At 38.8% G+C, this 26,518-nt stretch overlaps 1 protein-coding gene across 1 annotated transcript in view; it reads left to right on the forward strand.

The window, feature by feature from the left end:
* LOC140244729 (ras-related protein Rac2-like) overlaps nt 1-26,518 on the forward strand; it is a 64,154-nt gene that overhangs the window by 32,182 nt on the left and 5,454 nt on the right. The window contains exons 3-5 of the mRNA XM_072324341.1: nt 21,621-21,652; nt 23,683-23,818; nt 24,964-25,078. Of these exons, the coding sequence (XP_072180442.1) occupies nt 21,640-21,652; nt 23,683-23,818; nt 24,964-25,078 (264 nt within the window). The 5' untranslated portion in view covers nt 21,621-21,639. The remainder of the gene's footprint in view (nt 1-21,620; nt 21,653-23,682; nt 23,819-24,963; nt 25,079-26,518) is intronic.

The raw sequence follows: 26,518 nt of genomic DNA on the forward strand, positions 1-26,518 counted from the left end.
GATTTTCACAGGCAACATTGAACTTCTCCTGGAATTGTATGCTCTTTCATATTTCCTAAGAGGCTTCTCACTACCTCACACAAAAGTTGGAAACATGAAGCCTCATCTCAACCAAAACTATACCATCCCTTTCAATAAACATGAGGTTCAATTTGTGTGCACAATCCTGACTATCCAGGGTAGTGTGATAACTCCTTGATTTGAACATAGTCATGTATATAAGACGCAATAACCACCATGCATACTCTGAGATTCTACTCCTCAGTGATTAAGAAAAAAAAAGAATTTTTTAAATAAAAAAAAGGTAACGGTAATAACAATGCATCATGGGTTTTCCCCTTTGAGATAAAACATCACAAAGGGAAGTTCTTGACAACGATATCAAGTGATAAATAAACAATGGCAGAGAAAGGGTTTTTATGCACCTTACAAACAATATGAGGAGTGGCACGATCTCATATTGCAAATTAGACTTTGTTCAGACCCCAGCCGTTATATCTGATTGTGCTATGATATAAAAGGGATCAAAGATCGTCTATGAAACTGTAGATCAACTCTCTCATTTTCAAAGGATCTGTAAAACTCCATTTTAATACAGGACACTTACAGCTCTCCAGGAGAGCTCCAGAAGCACTCTAAAACTCTGTATGAACAAACAATCACACCCTGACGCGCTCTTGAAGTTACACCCCTCTTGAAGCTCAAAACTCTGTATACAGCGGTCACCGACGTTTAGAGTGCTGCTGAGGCCGCGACCCAGTCGAGTTGAAGACGCATGCACAATATGTGTGCACTGAAATGGCTTGGGCGCAATTGCGAAATTATGGGCTGTCAATCAGATTGCATGAAGAGAAGACATGTTATCAATTACAAATATAATAGAGCTCTGTAAATGTACTGCGAGCTGCAGCATACACATTTTTGAAGTTTCCACATGTGTTACGATTACCATAACAGTTATGCCCCTCTCGGTCATTCCATGCTTGGTCAGCAAATTAAATTCAAACAAATATCATTACGTAAATACAGTTTGTACTTGATACCACTTGTACGTGTGTAATGCCGTATAATGCTGCAGACAACTTGATTGAACCCTGTTTTCCTTGTGTTCGAAGAAAGTGCTATCTGCTTTCAGACTGCACAAAATTCATGTTTTTAATCACATTTCTAGTTGGCGCATCAAATTGTGTTCAAAGTTACACAGCTCATTTATAAACTCTGAAATGAGTGTTCCAGTAAACCACGAACTTCACGTGACATACTGTAATTATACTGTAGCTGTGTGTCACAATTTTTATGGCTCGCCTGTCAACATGCACCTCCACGTACACATGGATGCAAGAGTACCATACACACCACATGCACACACATCTACAGAACTTTATGTATGTACATGTACACAGGATATTCTTGTATCAAAGAGTTTGCTATTTGTTGGCGTAAGTGAGTGGTGGTTTTGTTTTGTTTTGTTTTTTCTAACTATTACCTTCTCAAGCATGTATATGAGAGGTCAAACTTCGTAAAAATTGATATTTTGTGCATTTCGCCTGACCAGGAACTAGCATAAAAATAAAAGCATGTTGGCAGTTTTGCTTGTTATATGAAACATTACATAATGTTTTAATATCGCGGAATTAAAAACATGTTATAAATTCATCTCACGAGGCCGAGTGCAAGAAATTTCTCCTGCAAAAATTTCCATTTTTACAGTATTCAGACTATGAATGGGCATTGAGCAAACTTGATTGGAAAGTACCTCTGGACCATGGTTGGCCATACGTTTACGCAACACATTATTCAGGTTTGCTCTCGAACTTACAAATATTACGCGATTAGCACGTAGCATGTGTCAAGATTCTTGTGCCAATGAGTTCTTATTCATGTAAAGTGAGAAACCCCTCAAGATCTACCGGCAGTTCGCCTGACCACGGGTGACATCAGTTCCCTGTCGAGCAAGAGAGATGGAGAGAGCAATGCTTGCTTGCTGCACACTGTACACTGGCCAGCTGTTCACATATTGCTGCTGCCCACTAATGGAAGATGTGGGGGAGTGGGGGGGGGGGGGAGGGGCAGGAATAAGTTTACGTACTGCATGTAGGTCAAAGTTGGTCAGAATTTCCTTGGCGCAATACTGTAAAATATGAGTCTTGGTAGTAAATAAGCTGAAGTGACTTTACGATTGATTTCGGGGTCACAGTGACTCCGACAACCCTTATTTTGTGTCAATGAAAAAAAAGGCAAATGGTGTTCTAAGGCATTACACACGTAGGCAGGGTATTGTTCTAAAAGACCGATTTACATAATTTTTCAAGTGGTATTCATACTACTGTGACATACATGTAGGATGCTCCCTATCCCAGAAGTCTCGTGGGGCTTGCCTAACATAGCAAGAGCTCATGCATGCCAATTGGAATCCCTATGTCGAAGTAGCTAAATAGTATACAAATAGTGAATGGTCACGAGTGCAATGGTACGAGATTTCGCACGAGGTGAAAGATAGAGGCGCTCTATTCAACGAGGCGAAGCCGAGTTGAATAGTGCGCCTCATCTTTCACCGAGTGCGAAATCTCGTTCCATTGCACGAGTAAAGACCATACACTATTTGATTTATACAACGTCCAAGTAGATCTTTTTGGTCTAAGTAGGCCTAGAAGTCTATGTATATGTATGAAAAATATAGCCATACTTACATGTGGATCCACTGCGATTCTCTTTCTGGCTTGTGCAATCAGCGTAGTATACTGTTACAGGTCACAGCTATACTAGCGCTCATACACGTACACTAGCACTACGTAGGCCTACGTACGCGCATGCATGTACCGCACACGTACCTGCGCTAACTGCATGCGATCCCCAATATGCAACACACAGTACACGCAGTACCGTACAATTTCTCGAACCGTGGAATAGAACGAAAAAATTGAACCAAGTTGCACGCAAAAATAGAACGAAAAAATTGCACGGCGCGTTGAATGGTTAATATCACGTCACCAACAATCCTCCAATCAAATTACAAGGATCTACTTGGACGTTGTATAAAATTGAATAGTGAATGGGATGAGTGGTTGCCAGATCGTTATGGAGATATTTTCACTCATTGATATGATTATGACTACATAGAGTCCTTTATGCAGTTTTAGTAACACACACTTGAAATTATTTGTCACACAGACTTTTGTTCCCCATTACCTCTTCCACGACCACTGCTGTATACACTGTTGTTTTTGCGTACAGAAATTTTCGCAAATGGGGAGGTCACAGACATTTTTGTGAAGTGTTGTTTTCACGAATTGATACAGAGGCCATCATGAGCGCGCTATTACCTCAGCGCATCAATGGTGACATTTTCGTCTGTTGTTATATTCGCAGTCCAACAGTGATTCGCGAAATTTGTGAAAATTGAACCCTGGCGAAAATAACAACTTATACAGTACTTTAAGATACAAATGCACCATTGATTTCTTATATTGTAGTTTAGAGTTGTAGAGTTCAAGAGTTGAATGTGATTTTAATCAGTAGGTGATTGCTGACTACTATTAAATCAGGTTATCTAATTACCAATCTAGAGAGTGATGCCTAGTTACTGTGACTCATTCTTTGACACCACACAAATAACTCAAAGTCATATCTTTCATTTATATCTTCATTCTCGGCCATCGATTTCCACCCTCTAGTCTAACCAGTCTAGACCTTTGGTCTGTTAGATTATGTTTGTCTGTTAGTTATTGAAGGAAGGCATAAGAATATTTCCTGCTTTTACTTTCAGGCACTTCTTCCTTCCCGCAAATGGATCAGATTAGTGAATCTATCGAAGCGTTGCTGGTAACTTTTCTGTATTCTCAGTTTATGTTCAAGTTGAGTAAGGAAATGGGAATCATTAAAAAGCTATTTAAAGCCATATGATACGGCACACTCGATGTACGTTTGAAAGTATCCATTAGTTTATACAACCCGGTCACTTTCTATAGGGCTTTTTACACCTGTGTTTCTTAACCCCGGACTTTCTCTGACCCAGGACTATCGTTAGTCCCGTACCAATTTTTTCAGCTTTTTACACTCGCCAATTAGTCCCGTACTATCTCTTGTCCGGGGCTAGGGAGAAAACTGACCTTTTTACACTCGTATTTCTTAGCCCCGGACTTTCCAAACCACATGAATATTCATAATTACGCTGTGTACTGTACACGTACACGCACGCACCGGCAGCACTTGATTACCTCGTTTCTGATTGGTCAGTGAGGGTCGGACTTCGTCTCCGTCGCTTAGCCCAGGATTATTTTTTCGTTCTGTTTACACTCACTTGCTTGGCACCGCAATTGTGGTGCTAACGCCTGCTATTTTGCAGGGCCAGATAGTACCGTACTATCGGTGGGGCTAGCCCACTTTGGCAAAAACGAGTGTAAACAGAAAGTGGGCTAAGGATAGTCCCGTACCAACGGTGGGGCTAAGGCCCCCCCCCCCCCCCCCCTTAGCCCCATCGTTGGTCCGGGGCTAAGCAAAAATTTACAAGTGTAAAAAGCCCTTATGAGACTTGATAGTTGCAGCATGTCATATGGGTTTGGAATATTCGAATTACAGATTTATAGCAATTTAATTTGAAGTGGTATTTCCTCTGATAGGGTAATTTATCTCCCGAGAGTGTGTTCTCGAAAGACTTCACTGTTTTAATATGTGGACTGTCCCCTCCCTCTGTAAGGTTGAAGGTTAGAAGCAGTGTCTATACAGCTACACTACATGTACATTGTTTGCGCTGTAAAGATCTTGTTAAGTACTATAAGTGTATAGTGTAATGTTTTGGCATGTGAGAAATTAAAGTATACTGCCCAGCATGGGAACTCCATTACATATCTTATACAGATTAGAAAAGAAGGAATATTTTTTATGTTTCATGCCTATAATGTCTTTATGACCTGTCCAAAATATTTCTTTGTTATTAAAAAAAAAAAACACACACACATACACAACATAGAGGTACCTGTGGTAATGCTTTGCTCTGAATAAAATAGGCCAATTACACAAGGCAAGGTGTAGGCCTACAGTTGTATGTTCACTTTTTATGCGTCCGCCACGAAGTGTCGCCGGAGGCATCATTCAAACGTATGTTGTACTTTGCATGATCAACTTTTGGGTGGCCGTAAAGCTATTTTGAGGTTTGCAGGGGCTTGCCTAACATAGCAGCAACTAATGAAGACAAGTTGAAGACATTCTACCTTTGAAAGTGGACACTTACAAGAACTGACATTGCATCGTTGAAATACATGTTGGGGCTGAAAAACCATGAGTGAGAATACATACGTACAATGTAAATGCACAAGCATAACATTTCCCAGGTTTGATAATATACCACTCTACAGTGTTTCATAGCCTGCGCAACACAATTTTGTTTCTTTGTTTCTTTTTATTTTGATGTGCCATTAGTTTGTGTATACAGGCAGTATAATTTTTCTATTCCACACCATTTAACAAGAGCAAACCAACTAGAATAATGCTTTGTGGTGAATAGAATATTGTTGCGTGCATGATGGTCTGTTCACTAGTCATTCCAAGGTGACAATAAGCTAGGATTCAGTTAGTCAGCATATTGTAATGATATATTCCATGGCAAGAACATGCCGGAGATCAACTATAAAATTGATCACTCTGTAACACTTTGGGTTGATGCCAGGTGGCAAATATTTGAGATGCCATTATGAACAGAACTTTTCAATCATGTGTGAGGTGGTAGTCTCTACATTAAAAACAAAACAAAACAAAAAAACAAAAACACTTTGCCTTGCCTGCGTATGTGTCAGAAGTGGAGAACAGTGCATACCTGCTCCAAATGACATTTACGCATGTATTTGACATAATAGTTTATGCCTTTGCCCTTCAATTGAAAGGCAGTGAGTGCCACAGTCTAACAGCCAATACAGTGTAACCATGGAATTCCATTTTTTCATAAATAAAACAAGTGATATGGTGATAAAGACATCTTCAACATGTAGAGTTTATGTTTGATATGGCTCCATTATTGCTGATTGTTATGTTTCTACAGCAAATAAAAGAAACCTTTAGCTTTTTTCTTCTTCTTCAGGCAAAAGTTCCTTCTGAAGTTGCTACAACTTGTAGGTGCAGTTGTACAATACATGTACAACTGCATTTGTATGCAGTATGTGTATTTATTTCTTCATGTTGGAACAGATTATTTTTGTGTTTATTTCAGCAATCACTTCTAGGCTTTCTTTCTCTATAAAAAGTGTAGTAATGATGATGATGATAAAACTAAGATGTCAGATACATAGTAGTTTTACCTGTAGGGTCCCCCTAAATATTGTAGTCCTGCTGTTACCCTTACAATGTTAGGCCTGCATGTACATCCATTTCTTTACTTACAACAATGTTGCAGAACTTGCTACCCGTGGACCACTTGTCTGACAGGAAAAGGGAAGTTGCTTCATGAGAGACACATTGTGTCTGGTTTCCTCCATCAATCCGTACAATGTTCAAGGAAGCACAAGCTGTGGGGGAGGGAAAATGTGAAGAACAAGAGCCTTGACTTAAGACTATTGAATATTCATCCACTGTAGTATACTGTATATTCTCCATAGAGCGTCTTTTTCGCAGAAGCAATGCCCTGGGATAGGAAGTCTCCATGCAACTATGTGGCTAAGGACTCCTTCACACATTATGTGCTGAAAGGGAGTGGTTCCACATGACTGCAGAAACTGTTGATTTATGTTATAAATGAACACATAGGCATAAGAAATATGTGAAATAATGCTGTTATGACTTCCTCTATTTCAGTTGGGTAATGACAAAAATGCAAAATATTACCCCAAAAAGGTATGCTGGAAGTAATGCAATCTCACAGTATACCCAAAAATTTGGTTGCTACAGTAACTGCATGTGATGTTTTGTACTCAATGACAAGTACATCATTTCAAATATATTGGGCTACAGCAGTATCCATAGCACAAGAGCTCAGCTCGTTAGCGCCATGTCATTCAATAGTGCTGCTAAGGTACAATTCCATTATCACATACTTGCAGCATTATACACGTACCCACTACTGAACAAGGAGGGCGCTTCAGGAATAAAAGGAGGGTACCCCGACTTTTATTATTTCACACTTTTGATCTCAAAGTACTCCAAAACAACTCATTATCCAGGCAAATTGCATCTGGCTGACAAGTTTCTTTGTACAATGTAGAGCCTTCTAATATATTACAAGCAAATTCTAAACAACGGAAGATTAATTTTGAACCCTTCTGAGAACTATATTTTAGCTTTAACCCATATCGGGTCAACGCACTTGTGTAAACAAACACCGCAGTGGCCCAGCACCGTTTGCACACACATGGCGACAGGCAGACAACTCTCCAAACAATCGCTCTTCATTAGCAAACAGTAAACAAAACGTAGACAAGTTATATATCATTTGAAAGAGGATAAAATTCCCTTTTAAATGATATATGACATGCTGCCATTCAATGCACAATGCAGTCATAGCACTCAGCAGAAGTGAAGTACAGTTATCCAAGTTACAAAATCAATTTGTTTGTTTGCTTTCATTCATGGATTAAAAATAGCAAATGCTGTAATTTTACACATCCAGTACCGGAAATGAAATGATCAGAGTGTCAGCTCTCTGGACATATAAATATCATGACCATTGATACAATAATTGCAGGTTTATGTTTATATTTATGACGATGAAGCCATTGCGAGTGCATGGGAAATCGATAGTATAATGTGTGCATCCTATAGTTTCTTGAAGCGAAACTCGTCACGATAGATACAGCTACAGCTTTTCAGGTTCGGCTGAATTATACAATTATTGTACATACATGTGGATGTACATGTGGGACTATTATCACAGTCAAATCATCGCCCTGCAAGTGTCCAAACCTCCTCAAAAACTGCTGCAGAAAATCCAGAATCGAGCACTCCGTACAGCTGTACATAGTACCCACTGACACTTCGTGGTTATTCCCGTTATTCCATGTAAACACACATTTTTTCCGATGATTTTTACGATTTTGTTGGTGTTCCACTGACAAAACCTTCTTGAATTATCGCAGACAGTGTAGCAAAGCATTCTGGGATATGTTGTCAAAGGTTAGAAGGTGAAAGAACTTTGGAATGACGTCGTTTATATGTCATCTCATTCACTACGGGATATTCCGTATGTGGCCCCTGCGGCGTTTGAACGAACTACGGAATATCCCGTAGTTGGCCCGATGTGGGTTAAGTACAATTTGTAGCTTGCCAGCACAATGTACAGAATTGTACAAGAATGCACAAATGACGGCAGAGTTGTAGACCCACTGATGATGCATGCAGTCTCCTTTCCTTGACCCTTTTAAAAGCGATGATGTCACTGGAATTATAGGATGTGGTCATACCTAGTGCATTGTATATTATTACAATGGTTACTGCATTGAGTAGAATGAATCACAATAGCTGTGGGTACCTCCATGCTCCTGTGACTGCTGCTGGTGATTCTGAGCTACTGCTGGTTGCGAAATATGAATGACATTGTGATATTGATAGGCATTGCAGTGGTAGTAGCAGAAGTAATAGTAGTAAGGGTGGTACTGTAGTAGTAGTAGTAGTAGTAGTAGTGGTGGTGGTGGTGGTGGTGGTAGTGGTGGTAGTAGTAGTAGTAGTTGTAATAATAGTAGTAGTAGTAATAGTAGTAGTAGTAGTAATAGTAGTAGTAATAATAGTAGTACAGTTGAACCTCTATTATCCGGCCTCCCTTTATCCGGATCTCTCTATTATCCGGACGCAATCTCGCCGTGATTTTTTTATCTTTTTTTTATAATTACGGGAGGAAAGGGGGATTCCCAACTCCTTGAGAACTCCTACACAAACACACATGAATTACATATACTTGATACATTTCTTAATAATCATTTAGGTAAATCATCCCAAGAATTTATAAAAGAAAATGATTTCATTCTTGCAAACACGAACCTCTATTTTGGGGTCTGTTACTGAGTGTAACAATGAAAAGGTTGCAGTATACACATTACTACATGTGGTACTACAATGGGCTACATCAGTACATGTGTATGTATATGTACATGTATAAAGCATTGAGTCTCCTGTATCCGGCCAAATCCCTTATCCGGATGAGCCCCGGTCCCGACTTCTCCGGATACGAGAGGTTCAACTGTAGTAATAGTAATTGTTGTTGTTGTTGTTGTTAGAAGTAGTAGTAGTAGTGGCAGTAGTAGCATAAGTAGTAGTGGCAGGTGTGACAAGTTTAATAGCTTATAATTTTGCATTTGCATCATAACTCACATTTGCCAGCAATGTAACAATGTGATACTTATACCTTTAAATTGGAAGTCATTTGTGACCCGCTGCAACAAAACGATCCAAAATTCGGGGAGGACAATTTTCTGAAAATGACATGACATTATTCCCTTACTCTTCCACTTTAATGTCATATATAACATGACTCATAAAAGTACTCGGATGCGGAGATATCGATGATTTTATTAGCGCATGTCGAGTGGTTTAGAAAATCAGCGTTTCGAAAACCACTTTCAAAGTTTCCCTTCCGACGCTATCATGATCAAGGGGAAGCAAGACAGTTTTCACTATTTGACAATAGAAGGTACGCTCCTAGCAACCTCCACGATGTTCATTCAAGCTTAGCGCCAGCGGTCTACGCACGACCAATCAGTAGCAAGGATGCAACGCACTGACCAGTGAGATCACTCCCTTGTTGCTAGGGGCGGAGTCTAGCTGCAGCGGCGCCAAATCCAAATCCACGTTTCTGTTCTGTTGAAAGTCTGAAAATCATGGCCCAGAAAAACGCTATTTTCCTGCCTTTCCTTTTATCATTTAGCTTCGAGATTTCGGCAGATGATAGAAGATACATTAGACAACAAAATTATCTCAAAAATAGAAATCCGAAAGTTTTGACCTATTTTGATAATCTGACTTCAAACTCAATTTTCTCTGCTCACCCGTCAGTGACTTTAGGATCCTTTTGTTGTAGCGGGTCACATTTTCTTTTCTTTCTTTTTTTATGAAGCACACAGCTGTGTGATAACGTACAATTTTCATTATGGCTGAGAAAAAAAAAATGTTGAAGTACTGCCAGATAAGTCTTATACATTCTAAAGGAAAATGGAGGAGGGGGGGGGGGACTATGATGCAAACAATGTACCATGTACAGATATGAAATGTTTACATAACTGCCTTCCTGCTTTGAGATAGTGCTCTATCACAGAGAATCAGGCCGTTCACACCTGCGACGTGATAGCTATTGGGGCCTCGGTCGGTGACAAAGTGCACGGTGCGAACAGGAGATGTTGCCTGTTTTCTAAATAGAGTGGTGACACATTGCGCACTTGAGATAACTAATAGTGTGTTTATTAATCATACAATTTTCGGGAGATTCTAACCCCGGTCCTCAGCCGAGTCTAAACAAACATTTTTGCGGTGAGAGGATTTGAGGACTCACAGCGGTTTGCCCCACCCATCTTGCGTTCACTCTGGAAAGTGACATTCACTTTATATCATGATTAATGTTAAACCACACCTTTCTCGGCAAATAACCCTCAAGTGTACTTTAGACACTTGCCCTGTCTCGTAGTCAAGGAAATAAGCTCAATATGTGGTTTTTTTTTTCTTCAGAGCACTGAACTCTAAGCCCAGACTTTCTGTAGCAGGGACTTTGGACAGTGTATACAATGCTATGGAGTTTTCTGTGCCAATTGGTGCTCAAAGCACTCAAAGGGTTTACTGTAAAACACAATATTTTCGGGGCCTGAAATTTTCGCGAATTGGGGCCACAACGGCCTTTTTGGCGGCATGAAATATTCTCAAGTTGCCTCTAACATTCGATGCTTATAGTGTAGACAAGAACTTTGGTGTGCATTTAAATTTCGCGAATCTTGGCTCTCGCGAAATTTGTGAAATTAAAATGCACGCGAACATTCCTCGTTTTACACTACTCTCCCCTTCCATTCAAACAGACAAAATAGAAAAGCCCTTTTAACACTGGTGATATGTTCCACATTGAGATGAAAACAGTTTTTCCAAGAAGAAACAGTAGGGAGTCAACTTTTCTGAGTATTGAAAGGTAAAAATGGGGGAGAGGTTTTGAATTTTTCTTATTTAAAGCTTAAAGGACAAGTTCACCTTCATAAGCATAAGGATTTAGAGAATGTAGCAATATTAGTAGAACACATCACTGAAAGTTTGAGGAAAATCGGACATTCCGTTCAAAAGTTATGAATTTTTTAAGTTTTTGTGCAGTAACCGCTGGATGAGAAGACTACTGCAATGTATGAATAACTTAGATGTCACATGCGTACAACAATATAAGGAAAATATAAAGAGAATTTCACAAAATTTCATCTTTTGATAAAAGTACACATTCCCTTGACTTGTTACTGACATAAGTTAGGGGTAATATTATTCCCCCTGCCTTTAGAAAGAGGCAAGTAAAGTGCTCTTTTATTATTTGAAAAAAAGTGAAAATATGTTGAATTTTCTTTACATTTTCTTTATACTGTTGTACGCATATGACTCACAAGCCGTAGTAGTCTCCTCATCCAGCGGTTCCAACACAAAAATTTTAAAAATTCATAACTTTTGCATCGATTGTCCAATTTTCCTCAAACTTTCACTGATGTGTTCTACTAATATTGCTGCATTTTCTCAATCCTTATGTTTATGAAGGTGAACTTGTCCTTTAAAGATATGCAATGTCCATCTCAGCTGTCAGAATTTGGAGGCAAATTTATATATGATTTATTGATGGGTCCAGACTCAGCATATTTTGGTAGTCTGAATCTAAAGACTACTCACAATACAATGGAATATATTATGTACAATGTATATGGTACTGTTTGCTGTAACTATGGTACATTTACGTTATGTTTGATGTTGCTGGTATAGACCGATCTGACTTGGCAAAATGTCCGCCATTACTATGTATGCTGACTGCATGATATAAATTGCACTGGGTATGAGCCAGTCGCAATATTTATCATGCAATGGCATACAATGCGTACAGGCATGGAACACCGGAGTAATGGTGGATTTTGTTGCCAGGTCGGAGCAGTCTACACTGTATATTGCTGTAACTGTAGTGATTTCCAAATCTGTGATACTTGTACAAGACTTTAGATACAGAATACAAAGAGTGCTTTAGAATAAAAACAAACATACATTGTAGCACATTGTAGGCTATTATAAATACAGTTTCCGGTAGAAAATAGGAATGAAATTTGGCTATATCCCCCGTGACAACTTTTTGGTAACATCCCCATTTGTAGCGTGGCCAGTCCCATGTGTTTGGAGAACATTTCCTGCGACTGTCCGTGGAGAGTCATGTTTTTCCCATGCAGCATTTTGAAGACACGGCTCACACAATGATGAGCGACAATACGTAAGCAAACTTGCATTCAAGGCCAATCACTTTAGGGCAAGATATTAACAATAACTTGTAAAATGCTTTCATTGTCCCAAAACTGTCATTGAGATTTCCTAGGGAGCTGACAAAAGCCAAAGACGAGAATAATAGTTTCTACACTGGAGATGTTGTTTCATAAAAGAAAGCATATAATGAGCTGCCATTAGTTTTGACGAGCAGCTCATAAAGGAAGTGACTACATTGTGCAAGTTGTGGCAGGATATCACACAGTCCCACGTATAAGATGAGGTGTTTGCGCCCTGAAATACGATATGGAGCTCAAATGTCAAAATGTACCTTTTATGGTAGGATATTGTATTGCAAACTCATCTTTCTTGTCCTCCTGGCAACTGTGGAATCATATTGTAAAATGTATATCCAGGAAATGTGTGAAGATAGTCAAGGACACCAATCTCAATTTATTCATCTGCTGCCTCGAGTGACCTAAAACTGTATATTGTTCTCGTTGCAGTTGCCATTATCTTCAACAATAGAGGATTTAAAGTACATTGTATTGGGGGGGGGGATCCATATAGATTTATAATGGATGGTGCAGACAATTTTGTAAATGAATTGAAATGGGAAATTAGAAAGCCATGGGATTGAGGTCCCATACCTCGACTTGAGTCATTACCCCTGTGCAACCTGTTTTATATAGGCAATTGATATTGATGGCAAATTTTCTGAGATGGCGGGCCCGAAAGGGTTAAACGAGGACAGTGTGATGTCATCGCAGCAGATGAGTCATTGGATGGTGAGGTCAGAACCAATCAAGTGTAGACTCACCATGCAGTAGATCTCACCCTCCCCTCCCGAGGGGTCGGTCGTCTGCCTTAGCCTTCTCACCAGCCACAGCTGCCTATTTTTTTGTTGTGTATCGCTCCTCCCAAAGATAACTTCTCATGACAACATTTGCCAGATGTAGGACTCTCTCTTGTATTGTCCTTGGTATTGTTTGAGAGGGCTTGGATAGAAATATCAGCTTAGTAGCTCTGTAAGTCACAAGTCCAATGATTGCTTCAATTGAAAAAGAAAAAAGAAATCCATTTATGGCATTTTTAATCTCCTTACCCCCCCCCCCCCCCCCCCCCCGTAAAACATAAAGACTCTTTCGAACTTTAAAAATGAAATTAAGTAAAAGTTGAATTCCATTGGAATGATAGAAAACTGATTGATGAAGGGGGGGGGGGGAGGAGGAGAGCAGGATAAGACATTTTTCCCTCCCCCCTCCAAAAAATGAAAAGAGTTCTGTGACATGGGCTGATGTGGTACTTGGCCAGAATTGGCTGGCATCAGAGAGAAAATGATGCTGACGTTACTAGTACTCTTATTGTCAGTTTACCAACATTCAGATCCTTGCAACATTGCTGAGATTTATCCAGCTTTGCTAAATGATTTGCCACCCTGTAATGTCTGTTTTGCTGCTCACATCTGAAATATCTTTCTCTGTACAGTAGATTCAACTTTATTAAAAGATGTAGCACTTCTTCTACAAGCCTTATTTCAGAATACTCCACCTTCCTTCTCAAACGGACAGTGAATGTGAGAGTAGCAAAGTGGTCAAATTGAGTGTAAATTGTTCTCAGCTTGAAGCGAGTATGGGTGCTCTTTCAGGCGTCCTTATTCACAGTATTGTGTGAATTTTTCCTCCCGCTTTCGTAGAATGTTGACTGTGTCTTGCGCTTGATGTGCGATGATGGTTGGCGCCGGGAGTGAATACCATTTCCTTGTGACGTTACGTCAAATGAGCAGTGGTGCTGTGGTCAAATGAGCAGTGGTGCTGTGGTCAAATGAGCAGTGGTGCTGTGGTCAAATGAGCAGTGGTGCTGTGGTCAAATGTGGCAGTGGTTATTTTCAGCAACAAACACAATTCTCATTACTGGTGTTTCTCCCTGCCACACCCTATACCATCTCACCCCGCCCTGCCACATCTTGCCCTATTTTGCCCAACCCTCCTGATACTTTTTTGACACAGTTCGTCACCAATGCGCTATATTTACATGTTCAGTGTATTATGTGCAAAACCCATTCCTATGGTGTCTTTGAGAAATCAATTCATGCAGAAAACCTGCTTTTTTTATCTGTTCTGAGAAGGGCGTCAACTCGTATGAAGAGGATTTTAATTTGTTGTTACAAGAGAGTTAACTTGGATCACTCGATAACAAAATTCCTTTACATTTCTGTGCCTGGTTTGCTTGGTGGAGATGCATGGCTATTAATAATGTGTTTCGTATATTATTAAAGGCATCGCTTTATTGTGGATACTGGTAGGCGTGTTGTGAAGATGCAAATATTTGTGCAGAGCTTACGTAGATTTATGACTCACTTCGTATGTTTACTCCACACCAGCATAGAGTGAAGTATAGGGACGATGATTCTTTGTAGTTCAATCAGAGACTCTATATAATATGCTGCAGGTCCCCCTCTTGTTGTTGTTTTGTGTTTTTAGAAATCACCTATGTACCTTTGCAAAATTATCCCCTTAAAGTGCTGCCGAATGCATCAATGCAAATCCCATGTAGTGCAAAGTCACATGATCACTAGTCATTAAAGTTAGTATTTCTGTTCAGCAAAACATCACAAAGGGGTGTGGTCCACTATCTTCTAGATGTCTCGAGAGAGAAGTTTTAGAGACAACAGTCTGCAAGTTGTCAGATTTTGTGGTCTGTTTGTGTCTTTGTTGTCATATTTTCTTGATTTTTATGCTGTTTGTTTGTTTGGCTGATTCATCATGATATGTGTAATGGTATGAGAATGCATTTGTCTGCAATCATGGCCAAATGTTTAGGATGGAAGTCATGTGTACATAAACTTTATGAAGATGTTTTCAGCATTCACACATTCACAGTTTGCTACCTTTTTTTTTTACACCAGAATTACATATTTTATATGCATTCCTTATAAAATATCTGAAGAATTTCCTGTTTTGCAACTCACATGTGCACTCAGCTGACTGGTTGTTGCCCTGAAGTTGCTGTTGTAGAGCAGTTTTGCTCTTGGTCCCAACTATTGCTCACGTGAGCTACACTTGTACCTAAAGGTACTGTATTGGGAGCAGTGATTTAAACAATATTTGATCACATTTGATGCACATGTGTGGGTCAGTTGTATCACAAAACATCCCACCATATAAAAAACATTTGCAATAAAGCCTAAAATATAATGAGATATTACTATTTTACTCATTAAACCATAACTGTAGATGGTTTAGTCTAGCAACACTTTTATTATAGCTGTTGTTCACATTTTGTATATTTTACAGTACTTAACATTGATTATACTGATTAACTTTTTTTTCTTTTTTTTTCTTTTTTACACTGGTTGTTTCTATCCCTAACTCACATTTCAGAACTATTTTGAAGCGTGCACTAAAGCTGGGTTTGGTTTTTGTTTTTGTTTTTTCATCTGCAAATGGTAAACAATGCCTTTAACAAAACAAAATAGGGCATTAGAGGTTCTGGCTGTATGATGTACATGTAGTGCTGGAATAGGTCGCAAGCTTGGTATCTATTCACATACAAATGTGCATGCGATCACATGGCTAATCATGCGACGAACAAACCTATTCAATGAATATTACAAACCATAGCAAACATGCAGCTTAGCAGTGGGTAGAGCTCTGAACACTCAGTTGTACATATTCTATAGAGGTGCAGTTTTTATTGTACATTGTAGTTGGTACTGAAAGGAAAATAACAGATTCCTGCGAAATTCTAATTATTATTTGAATGGATATTGTTGTGGTTTGTATGTTTGTTCTGTTTGGAAAATGAGCAAAGTAAATGGGATTCCATCGGGATGGAATCCCATTTTCGCATACAAAAGAATATTTCAGTTAGTGTCGGTCTTGTGTCTATTTCCAGACAAACATTTGTTCTTTGTTTTTTACAACTGGACAAAATTTGCACCACTCTGACTATAAAAAGTCACACTGGGGTAAATTCTCATATTCATACCAAAAGGACTGATATTTAAACTTTCTACTCTGTTAAGGTTTATTACCATAGGCATTAATTTGAGGGAAATTATACAGTGGCTTCACATACCAGGAGTAGAACGGCATTAAAGGGATCATATAGTTTTGGTTGAGACCTAATTTCAGGTTTTCAACATTTTTTGGTGAGATAATGAGAGGCCTCTTATGAAATATGAAAGAGCATGTAAGTCTATGAGGAATTCAACATTTATTTGATGAAAATTGGTTTTGAAATGGCTGAGATATCCAAAAAAGAGCAATTCTAATAAAGTGTGGGACCCACACTTTATTGCGATCGCTTTGTTTTAATTTGTTTTTGGATGTTTCAGTCATTCCTAACCCGATTTTCATCAAATAAACTTTGAATTCCTCTTAAAATGGTATGTTCTGTACTATATCATAAGTGTTTTCTTGGTATCTCGCAAAAAGTTAAAAGCCCAATTCTCTTCTCCACCATTACTGTATCATCCCTTTAATTCTGTCCACTTGATAGGTACCCCATCAGTAATAAACATGAGACGCACAAAGGCATTGCTTCCATAGACTTGATGTGTGGGAAGTGCACGCAAGAGGAAGAAAGATATCAATTGATATTGTCAACTTTGAACAGATGCTGTACAATCTGTACCTTGACTAGCAGAAAGACAGAAATCTCATGCTGGTATATCAAATATATGTTACATATGATATGCTATTTACAGTGCATCAGTAATATGCTTGAGAACAAGCAGGCCATTGAGCTTGTGGACTTTGAATAGTTCAAGATTTTATGGCACAGGAGATGAATTATGTCAATAGACTTTGAACGTTGATATGACCCATTCAAATGTTGAACGACATATTAATCGCAATAAAAAAAAAACATAAATAATGTCCTGGCTACATATTGAATCACTGAGAGCAGAGTTAATCTTAAAGGGAAGCTACAGTATTGGTCGAGATGAGAATTGGGCTCTTAGTTTTTTTGTGAGATACCAAGAAAACACTTACAAAAATAGTACAGAGCATACCATTCTATTCAAGGAATTCAAAGTTTATTTGATGAAAATCGGTTTTGTAATGGCTGAAACATCCAAAAACTAAGTAAAACAAATGATCGTAATAAAAGGTGGGCCCCACCTTTTATTAGAATGGCTCTGTTTTGGATATCTCAGCCATTTCAAAACCAGTTTCCATCAAATAAACATTAAATTCCTCATGGACTTAATGCTCTTTCATACGATCTCTCATAAGAGGTTTCTCATTATCTCACTCAAAAGTGTTAGAAACCTGAAGTCAGGTCTCAACCAAAACTATACTATCCCTTTAAGTTGTAGGAAACACTGTCAGTAATAATACCTCATTGAAACTGTTGATAGCTGTGATCACATGAGTACCGATGATGGTGATTATATCTGACTATACTGATGACAACAATATGGATACCGATATGCAATACAATGTATCAACAATTGATTTATTTACGTAATTGTCATGTTCATGTAATCTCTGTCACTCATATATGCTATTACCTTCCTTTAATTAGTCTCTCATCCCCTAAAATCAAAGGTTACGCTCAATGACCGAGTATTACTGTCACAAGCTTTAGCTTTATGGTCACTAATGTCCCAGACATTAACAATTCTCTGAAACTTTTCAATCACAAATTAAATACTTGAAACATCTCTTTGTAAAGCAAGTTTTCAAGTAGTACTGTTCTGTTCATGCTGGTGTTAATTGATGTACATGTAAATGCACGCTTCACTTGTATTGTCTGCAATTACCCCCTGGGCAATTACCCCAGACCCGTCCCCTGACTCCTAACCCTAATATTAATCTTGAATCTAATCCTAACCCTAAGCCAAACTGTAACTCTAAATCTTCCCAACCCTAATCTTTACTCTCATCTTATAATACTAAATCACTAAACGGTATTTAGCTGAGGGGTAATTGTCCGGGGGGGGGGGGGGGGGGGGGGGGGGGAGTTAGGTTTATTCTAATATGGTTTGTATCTTTATTATCTTATTACATAGAGAAAAAATGACGATATCCCCTGAAAATTCTGAATGGTAGTGTGTAGTGATGATGACCTCAAGGTGACAATATCGGTGGAAGTCAGACAGATATTATTAGGACAATTGTTCCCTTTTGTCGCTGAATCAATGAGACATGTCACGCCTTGCACTCCCGCACGCATGATCTGCCAAATGACATTGCCGCGCATTATTCAGCGGAGAGCATTTTCTTCGACAGCCTCATAAACTGACTGTAATGCCCTCGGCGGCCTTGGAATCCTGTGAAGAGGGATTGCGTGTCGGACCATCGGTGTTGGCATTGCATACGGTTTTACTCGCCATACTTCACTGCTCGGATGAGTTTACTGCCAAGTATGACACAGTGTGTTTGATTTAATAATGAGTCACATGCCTCTCTGTAGCATTAAGATGACAGCTTGTATGCATCAGTTTCAAGAACAACACACAAAAAATGAAAGCTCTTCTTAGAGATTGTTTTGTAGTAAGTCATAATACAGACTGGATGTCATCAATTTTGATACCAATTTTATATGAACCTGTACGTCGGTAATCCCTTTCTCTTTTTCTGTCTCTTTTCCTCTAATCATTGAACACATTGGCCATTCTCTAATTAATGAGTGTGATGTTCGTTTGGACTTGGTCGGTAATACTCTTGATTTGAATCCAGAGATATTAATTTGATGACAAAATTGTTTCTCCAGTTAAATTCAGAGTTGCCAATTTAATAACAAGATGATTATTTCTGCAAGAAAATTCAGAGTTGACAATATGATAAGGTTGGGGGTTTTTTTTCTGCAGCAAAATTCACAGTTGCCAATTTAATGACAAGATGATGATTTCTACAGAGTTGCCAATTTAATGACAAGATGATTATATCTGCAGCAAAATTCAGAGTTGCCAACTTCATGATGTCAAGATGATGACTTTTGTACCAAAATTCAGAGTTGCCAATTTAATGATAACAAGATTATATTTTCTGCAGCAAAATTTAGAGTTGCCAATTTAATAATTTCAAGATGATAACTTCTGTAGCAATATTCTGAGTTGCCAATTTAATGATAGGATGATTATTTCTGCTGCAAAAGCCCCAGGATTCAATGGGTTTAACTGTCTCCTGTCCAGACTGTATCTGCTGCTTTTCTGTGTACAGTGCATCTACGTAATGCACACTGGATTAAATCTGACAGTAACCAGGAACGTGTACAGTCAGAGCCAGAAAATGATATCCAGTTGCACTGATTTCATGCCCAAGATCATCTCTCAAAACACGGAGATTTATGCCCCGCAACATACCTCGATGCGGCATGATTTACAAATACACACCCACATACATGTACACACATTGATATTCAACTGTTCTTTAGGTGTGTTTGTCCCAAATGACGGAAGCAGAAACCCCTTTTAGCCGCAGCAGACACCGATTCATGAGGTCGAGCATAGTAAGCAGAGCTGCCGCCCACTTTATCATAGTACTAAAGTGCTAGAAACAGCTACCCTGATATCTTAGCAAATTTCACTCTCTGGAGTCCTCAAGATACAACACTTGAGGCGAACGTACGTGTGGCCCGATAATATCAATACCACTGACATGCTTCCAATACAGGCTGTTATCATCAGAGAGGTTTCATTTTGCATAGTGAACATACGTCTTCCCGCAATCCTGATGTACCTAGTCAGACCTAAACATAAAAACTAAGTGCACATAGGTAAAGTGAGTCATTTTACATGTATGTATGTCTCGGCCTTATCAGACATAAGTCACTGAAAAGAGCGAACGAAAGAAGAGAATGCACTCATGCACCTATTCTGAATGTCTCTTCCTCGCACTGTAGAATAGGAGAATCTAGTCAGTGACAAAGGGCTTTCTTATGACATGTGCAATAAATTGTGAGACGTACTGACATTTACCACAATGCTCTGAGCATGATAGCAGAGCTGTTCAGTGTTGGTATTGTATGTTTTGACACTCGACTGTGATCTTTGCTTGTTCCTTTGTGCGCTGGGCGTGGAAGTGGTCTGTGTTTCAACGTATCGGTTGTCATTCCATGCACAGTGGGTGTCCCCGCAGTCACATGTGTGCAAAGGCGCAAAATTGATACCGAAACCTGCTCGCCGGGGAATTGAATTTAAAGAGAAAGGGGTTGGGAGAGGATGCGAGTAGAAAGTGAGAGAGGAAGAGATCGAGTTACGCTCGAGTGCCAGGTCCCCCGAAACAAAAGGAGCAGGCCTGGATGAAATGTGACTCGCGATTGGGCGTACATGGGCGTACATGGAATGCGAGAAAAACAAGGGGGAAACTTTCTCACCGTTGCCGTGTGTCGAGTCGAGCGGCCGGAGATATGGGACAGTCCCATGCCGTCTGTCACTGTTAGGAGCTATGACATCAGACCCCAGTGATCATGTGACTTGTCTTGAAGTAGGTCTATGTGCTTAGCAACCCGCGGAGGTCTGCCACTTAGCAAAACCAGAAACACTTGTCCACGAACTGTCATACCCTATCTTCATCTATCTTGACTGTCTGTCTATCTATCCAATATATAGATCTATCTATCTATCTATCTGCTTACCTACCTTTCTATCTATACATCTATCTATCTAGTTATCTACTTATTTATCTGTCTGTCTTATCTGTCTGTTAGTCTGTCTGTCTTTAGAGAGACAGAGAGAGAGTTGTTTGTTTGTCTGTTTGTTTGTGACGGAGGATTGGTAGGGAGATATTCCCACAGGAAAAAGACATGGAATATGTACAAAGAATATTTCATTTGTACTGCTAATGGCGCTAGTTTGTTTGACATCTTTTAATCTATCCAACTGTAGTTGCATGCTTGGAGCGTAAGCTCTCTCTCTCTCAAAAAAAAAAAAAAAATGTACTGACGAATATGTTCCCACTGAGTTGAAGTATGCCATTTTGTACCATGTGATTTTGACAATTGGTTACTGTGGCAACAAGCTTGCTGCAAAGAATGCTTTACAAAAAATTATGTATAGCTTCAATACTTCATTGTGTATGTTGTGATGAAATCTCATAGTACAGGATGAAAGCCGATCCACATCACATACTGCTGCCCGTGTATGACACATGTTCCTTATCGTTCTTTGAGATGTGGTTCTAACATTAGAAACTATGACATCACTTTGTGTCGTCCTAATGACTGTGTTTTCTCTCTCTCTCTCTCTCTCTTTCTATTTCTTTTTCAACTATATCCAGGTACTAGGACACAGCTTTTATGGAAACAGGAGGTAAGAAAATAATCAGCTATACAAGAGTTTTCTAAGTTTAAAGGGATGATACAATTTGGGTTGAGATGGGACTTGATGTTTCTAACATTTTTAGATGATTGTATTTTGACACACTGAGAGACCTCTTATGGAGCAAATAATTCTAAAATGAATTCAAAGTTTATTCGATGAAAATCAGTTTTGAAATAGCTGAGATAGCCAAAATAAAGCCATCCCAATATAAGGTAGGACACGCCTTGTATTAGGACCACTTTGTTTTATTTTATTTTTTGATACCTTGGCCATTTCCAAACGATTTTCACCAAATAAACTTTGAATTCCTCTTGAAATTGTATGCTTTTCAGCATTTCATGAAGTGGTTTTTAAGTATCTCGCAAAAAAAAAAAAAAAAAAGTTAAAAGCTGAATTCTCAACTCGACCCAATACTATATCATCCCTTTAAAGGACTTAAAACAAGAAAAGAAAAGAATGAAAGCACAGCTTTATTTGCTGTGCTGTGATTTCGATTCCCCGAGGCTTGTCGTGGTGTGCTTTAATTTTGGTTTCATGTTTACCTTAGCATTGTAGTGTGTGGGAAGAGTCTACAATGTAAGATCATCTTGATATGCTATTGTTTTAAAGTCTGCACATGTATGTTTGCCAAAAGTGTCTGTCTGGCATTTAAAGTGTTACACATCGGAGAAACAGATATGGTATTTCCTCAAAAGCACCTGTTGGTTTAATAGACGTATTACTTTCCAAGAGATTATGTCTTTTCCTGGAAGTTAGCATGGTGAGAGGCTCAAACTCCATTCAGTTATGGTCCACCTTCTACATGTATACTCCTCTGTTAGTGTTACAAGTTGTAGTTCTAAAGTGGATCTTCTGAGACCTATACATTGTGATTGGTGCATCCCAGCACATTGTGCCGAAGGTCTGACTGAAATGTGAAATGGGATAGCCCATTTCAGGAATATTACTCATCAAAAAAAAAAAAAAAAAAAAAACCCATTATTTAGATGTATCTCTTAGAGTTGCTTTCATTCATTTAGATGAATTAAAAGTGCAACATTTGATTTTCTTTTGGGATTGACATGCCAGTTTTGAACAGGTAGAATGAGAATGTGGCTTTACTTGAGAACCAGAAAGGCATTAATACCATATGAAGCCCATGGAGGTAATGCCCTTTGCTTGTCAAATGATGGTATAGTGTAATGAAACATTATGATTTTATAGTAATATGATAGAAAAATTGTCATATTGCAACCTAAAATGATAGCTGCCGTTTAAGTGTAACATGGCATTCAAAGAAGAAAAAGAAAATAGTCCAAAAAGTTAAAATTATTTGTGTTTATGCCCAAACCATTCATATTTGATATGTACCAATTAGAAATTCATTTACATTCCTTGTGCTGGATTGTAATGGACTGAAAGTTAAAGGGTGTGTACAGTTCTGGTCGAGGTGAGGATTTAGCTTTTAACGTTTTGCAAGATATTCAGAAACCACTCTATGAGATGTCAAAGAGCATGCAGTTCTAAGGGGTATCAAAAGTTTATTCGATGAAAATCGGTTTTGAAATGGCTGAGATGTCCAAAAACAAGGTGAAACAAAGAGATCCTAATAAAGTTGTGGCATGTCGCCTTTTATTATTAGCACTTTTTTTGGATATCTCGGCCATTTGAAAACCAATTTTCATCAAATAAACGTTGAATCCTTCTTAGAATTACATGCTCTTTCATATTTCATAAGAGGCTTTTCATTATCTCACTTAGGAATGTTCAAAACATGAATCCCCACCTCAACCAGTACTGTACAGTCCCTTTAAGTTATGTTGGATTTCAACTGTAACTTTGTATGTAGCCGGGATCATTCACAAGTTCAATGCATCATGTGATACTGGGTATTGTATACCTGAGATCACATAAAGACAAATATTCATACCGAAGATGCTTGAGGCCCATTGGCCAAGGCAAAGGTCTTAAATCTTTTGTAGAGTTCTAAATCCTTCATTCTTTGGTTTTCTTCTCATCCTTCTTTTCTTGTCGCCTAGGTAACGGAGAGGGGCTGAACTGCTCCAATGCGAGGGCAGTCAAGCTGGTGGTAGTCGGGGACGGAGCTGTCGGCAAGACCTGCATGCTCTGGTCATACACGCGCAATGCATTCCCCAAAGAGTATATACCCACAGTGTAAGTCTCAGTCCCATTCAAAAGGAAACGTGTAGTGTTACGGCCAAGTTCCCCCAGTAGATGGGACAAACATTTGACTACCATATCCAGTCCATGCACAAGAAGATAACAATGTACGAAAAATTATATAATGTATCCCAATTCTTGAACCATGTGTGCTTTTTGAAGTGCTGCCAACAGCATTCTTAATGCAACTGATTGACAAAATGATGATTTCATGAATTTGAATAACAGCATTCTGTCAGTCGCCAAAGATGAGTTGTCCAGTCCGCACCCCTGTATTCAAATGGAATATTCCTCATCAACAGCATAGGAATTTCATGAAATTCTATAAACCCTATTTGGAATGAATTTGAGACTGAGATTAGTAAATCTTCTACTATCTAATTTGCTCAGAAAGAATATACATGATAGAATCAATGCAGTTAGTATCACCCTATGGTATAAATCCACCAAATTTAGCAGAAGGCTTTGACTTACAGATATGTAGTGATAAGACGTAGATAAATCTGGAAACGATGAGCATGATTGTATGGTTATGTGGATTTTTACAGCTGTTCTGTAGAAAGCTGCCATATAATGTTTGATCATCAGATGCATTCATGAGGTGTACAGAATACATTATTTGTTCATTGCGCATTCCAGCGACATACTCTTATAATGACAGGTATTTTAGATAATGCCTTCAGGCGTTTTGCCCCACAAATAAATTGCAGAATGTTATAATCATCAAGAATACTGATCTTAAAGAAACAAACAAACAAACAAGTTATTGTGTAGCCAAGCTATTTTCTCAACGCGACATCATCTTTATGCATAAAACAGATTTATTGTGCTCAATGAATAGCAAAATATGACTGTACAGCGAGCTACTGAGTTCCACTCAATAGCATATGAATACACCCATATACACTTCTGTGTACTATTAATAGATGTCCTAGATGGTGTATGCCAATGCAACAAAGTAATTTCACTGGTCCAATTGAGTTTTCAAATGAGAGTCTAGCTGCAGTATTAAGTATGGCATTTTGATTGCTTCATTGATGACCCTTAATCTTCGTACTGAAATCCCATTTGATACCTATCGCCTTCTTCACTCTCCCTCCCCCGTTCCCTCTCCACCCCCACACACACTGCTTGTCCAGGTTTGACAATTTCTCTCAGCTGATGACAGTCAACGACCAGAAGGTGAATCTAGGATTATGGGATACGGCTGGGCAGGAAGACTACGACAGACTGCGACCGCTCTCGTACCCACAGGTAGGGCCAGACGTTGGATGAGTAGTCTCAGTTGGTCCAGCCACTTTCTCCAATTCTCTGGTGGCCTGGGCTTCACTCATGACGTCCATTTAGTAGTCAATTCTGTTGGTCCAGATGGAGGCAGCTTTGCAATTTTGCAATAAAGCGATTATAGCTCATTTATTAGAGAAAATTTTTAATGGGCATGAGGGCATTCCATTCTGTTTTATAATGAAAATAATCAATTTATATTTTCTGTAAGTCTGTATGATAATGAATACATTATTTGTATTGTCCGAACACTCAATTTCATATTGCAGTGGGAGTCAAGACTTACTGTACGTCCATACAGGAGATTAGCGATATAATTTTCGGTAAATTTATTAAATTATGAATACATTTATATTATCTGAGCACACTCAAATCACAAACTACAGTGGGGGCCAAATCTTACTGTATTGGAGTTTTATTATTATCATTTTCTGTAGGGCTGTATTTCTGAATACATTTGTAGAGTCTGAATACACTCTAATCACAAACTGCAGTTTGAGTTTGGTCAGACTGTAAGTCCATATACATGCAGATTACTCAATATCATTTTCTGCAAAGTCTATATGATTATGAAGACATTCATGTTGTCTAAACACACTCTCATCACGAACTGCAGTTGGGGTCAAGTCTTACTGTAAGTCCATATAGGAGATAAATCATTTTTTTTTTTCTGTAATTCTATATGATTATGAAGACATTCACATTGTGTGAACATACTCTGATCACAATTAACTGCAGTTTGGGTCAAGTTTGACTGTAAGTCCACAAATGAGTAACTTTCCCCACAGTCAGGTAACCCTCCCCGGGGCTTAATGCAAGTTTGTGCAATTTTATTTGTTTTTAGACATGATAGGCCTTCATAGCTGTTTTCCACAAATACAGATGCCCCAAGAAAATAATCAAGCAAGCAAACAAACAAACAATGGGCGTGGCATTTAGTGGTAGACAACACATGTCCTGTTTGCAGTATGCTGTGCTATCTTTACATCACACACAATACCCATTCAAAACCAGTCATTTAGTCAAGAGTCAATAAATACAATGGTGTTTTAATAGTCACACCCATTTCTGTTATGGAGGTAGAAGAGGTTTGGTCATAATCACATTGTGAGGAATAAAGAGGTACCAAAGAAGACATAGTCCTCAATGGGCTTCCATTTCTCTGCCCATCATTATCCTATTTTTTCTATGTCATTGTTGCTCTTTTGTAACTGATTTGAGCAAAAACATCATAGAACTAGAAAAGCACTCTGAGAGCGCAGACCTCCGCCAAGCATGCAGCTCATTTCCACCACTGATCTTGTTCTTCCATAGAGATATCAGTGATTTCCACCCATACGTACTTATAGCATTGTGTGCTGAAAGTCGCCCGATTTCCCAATATAGAAGCCTTTGTTACATCATAAACCC

The sequence above is a fragment of the Diadema setosum genome, chromosome 21 (genome assembly GCF_964275005.1).
Source record: "Diadema setosum chromosome 21, eeDiaSeto1, whole genome shotgun sequence".
NCBI classification, from domain to species: Eukaryota; Metazoa; Echinodermata; class Echinoidea; order Diadematoida; family Diadematidae; genus Diadema; species Diadema setosum.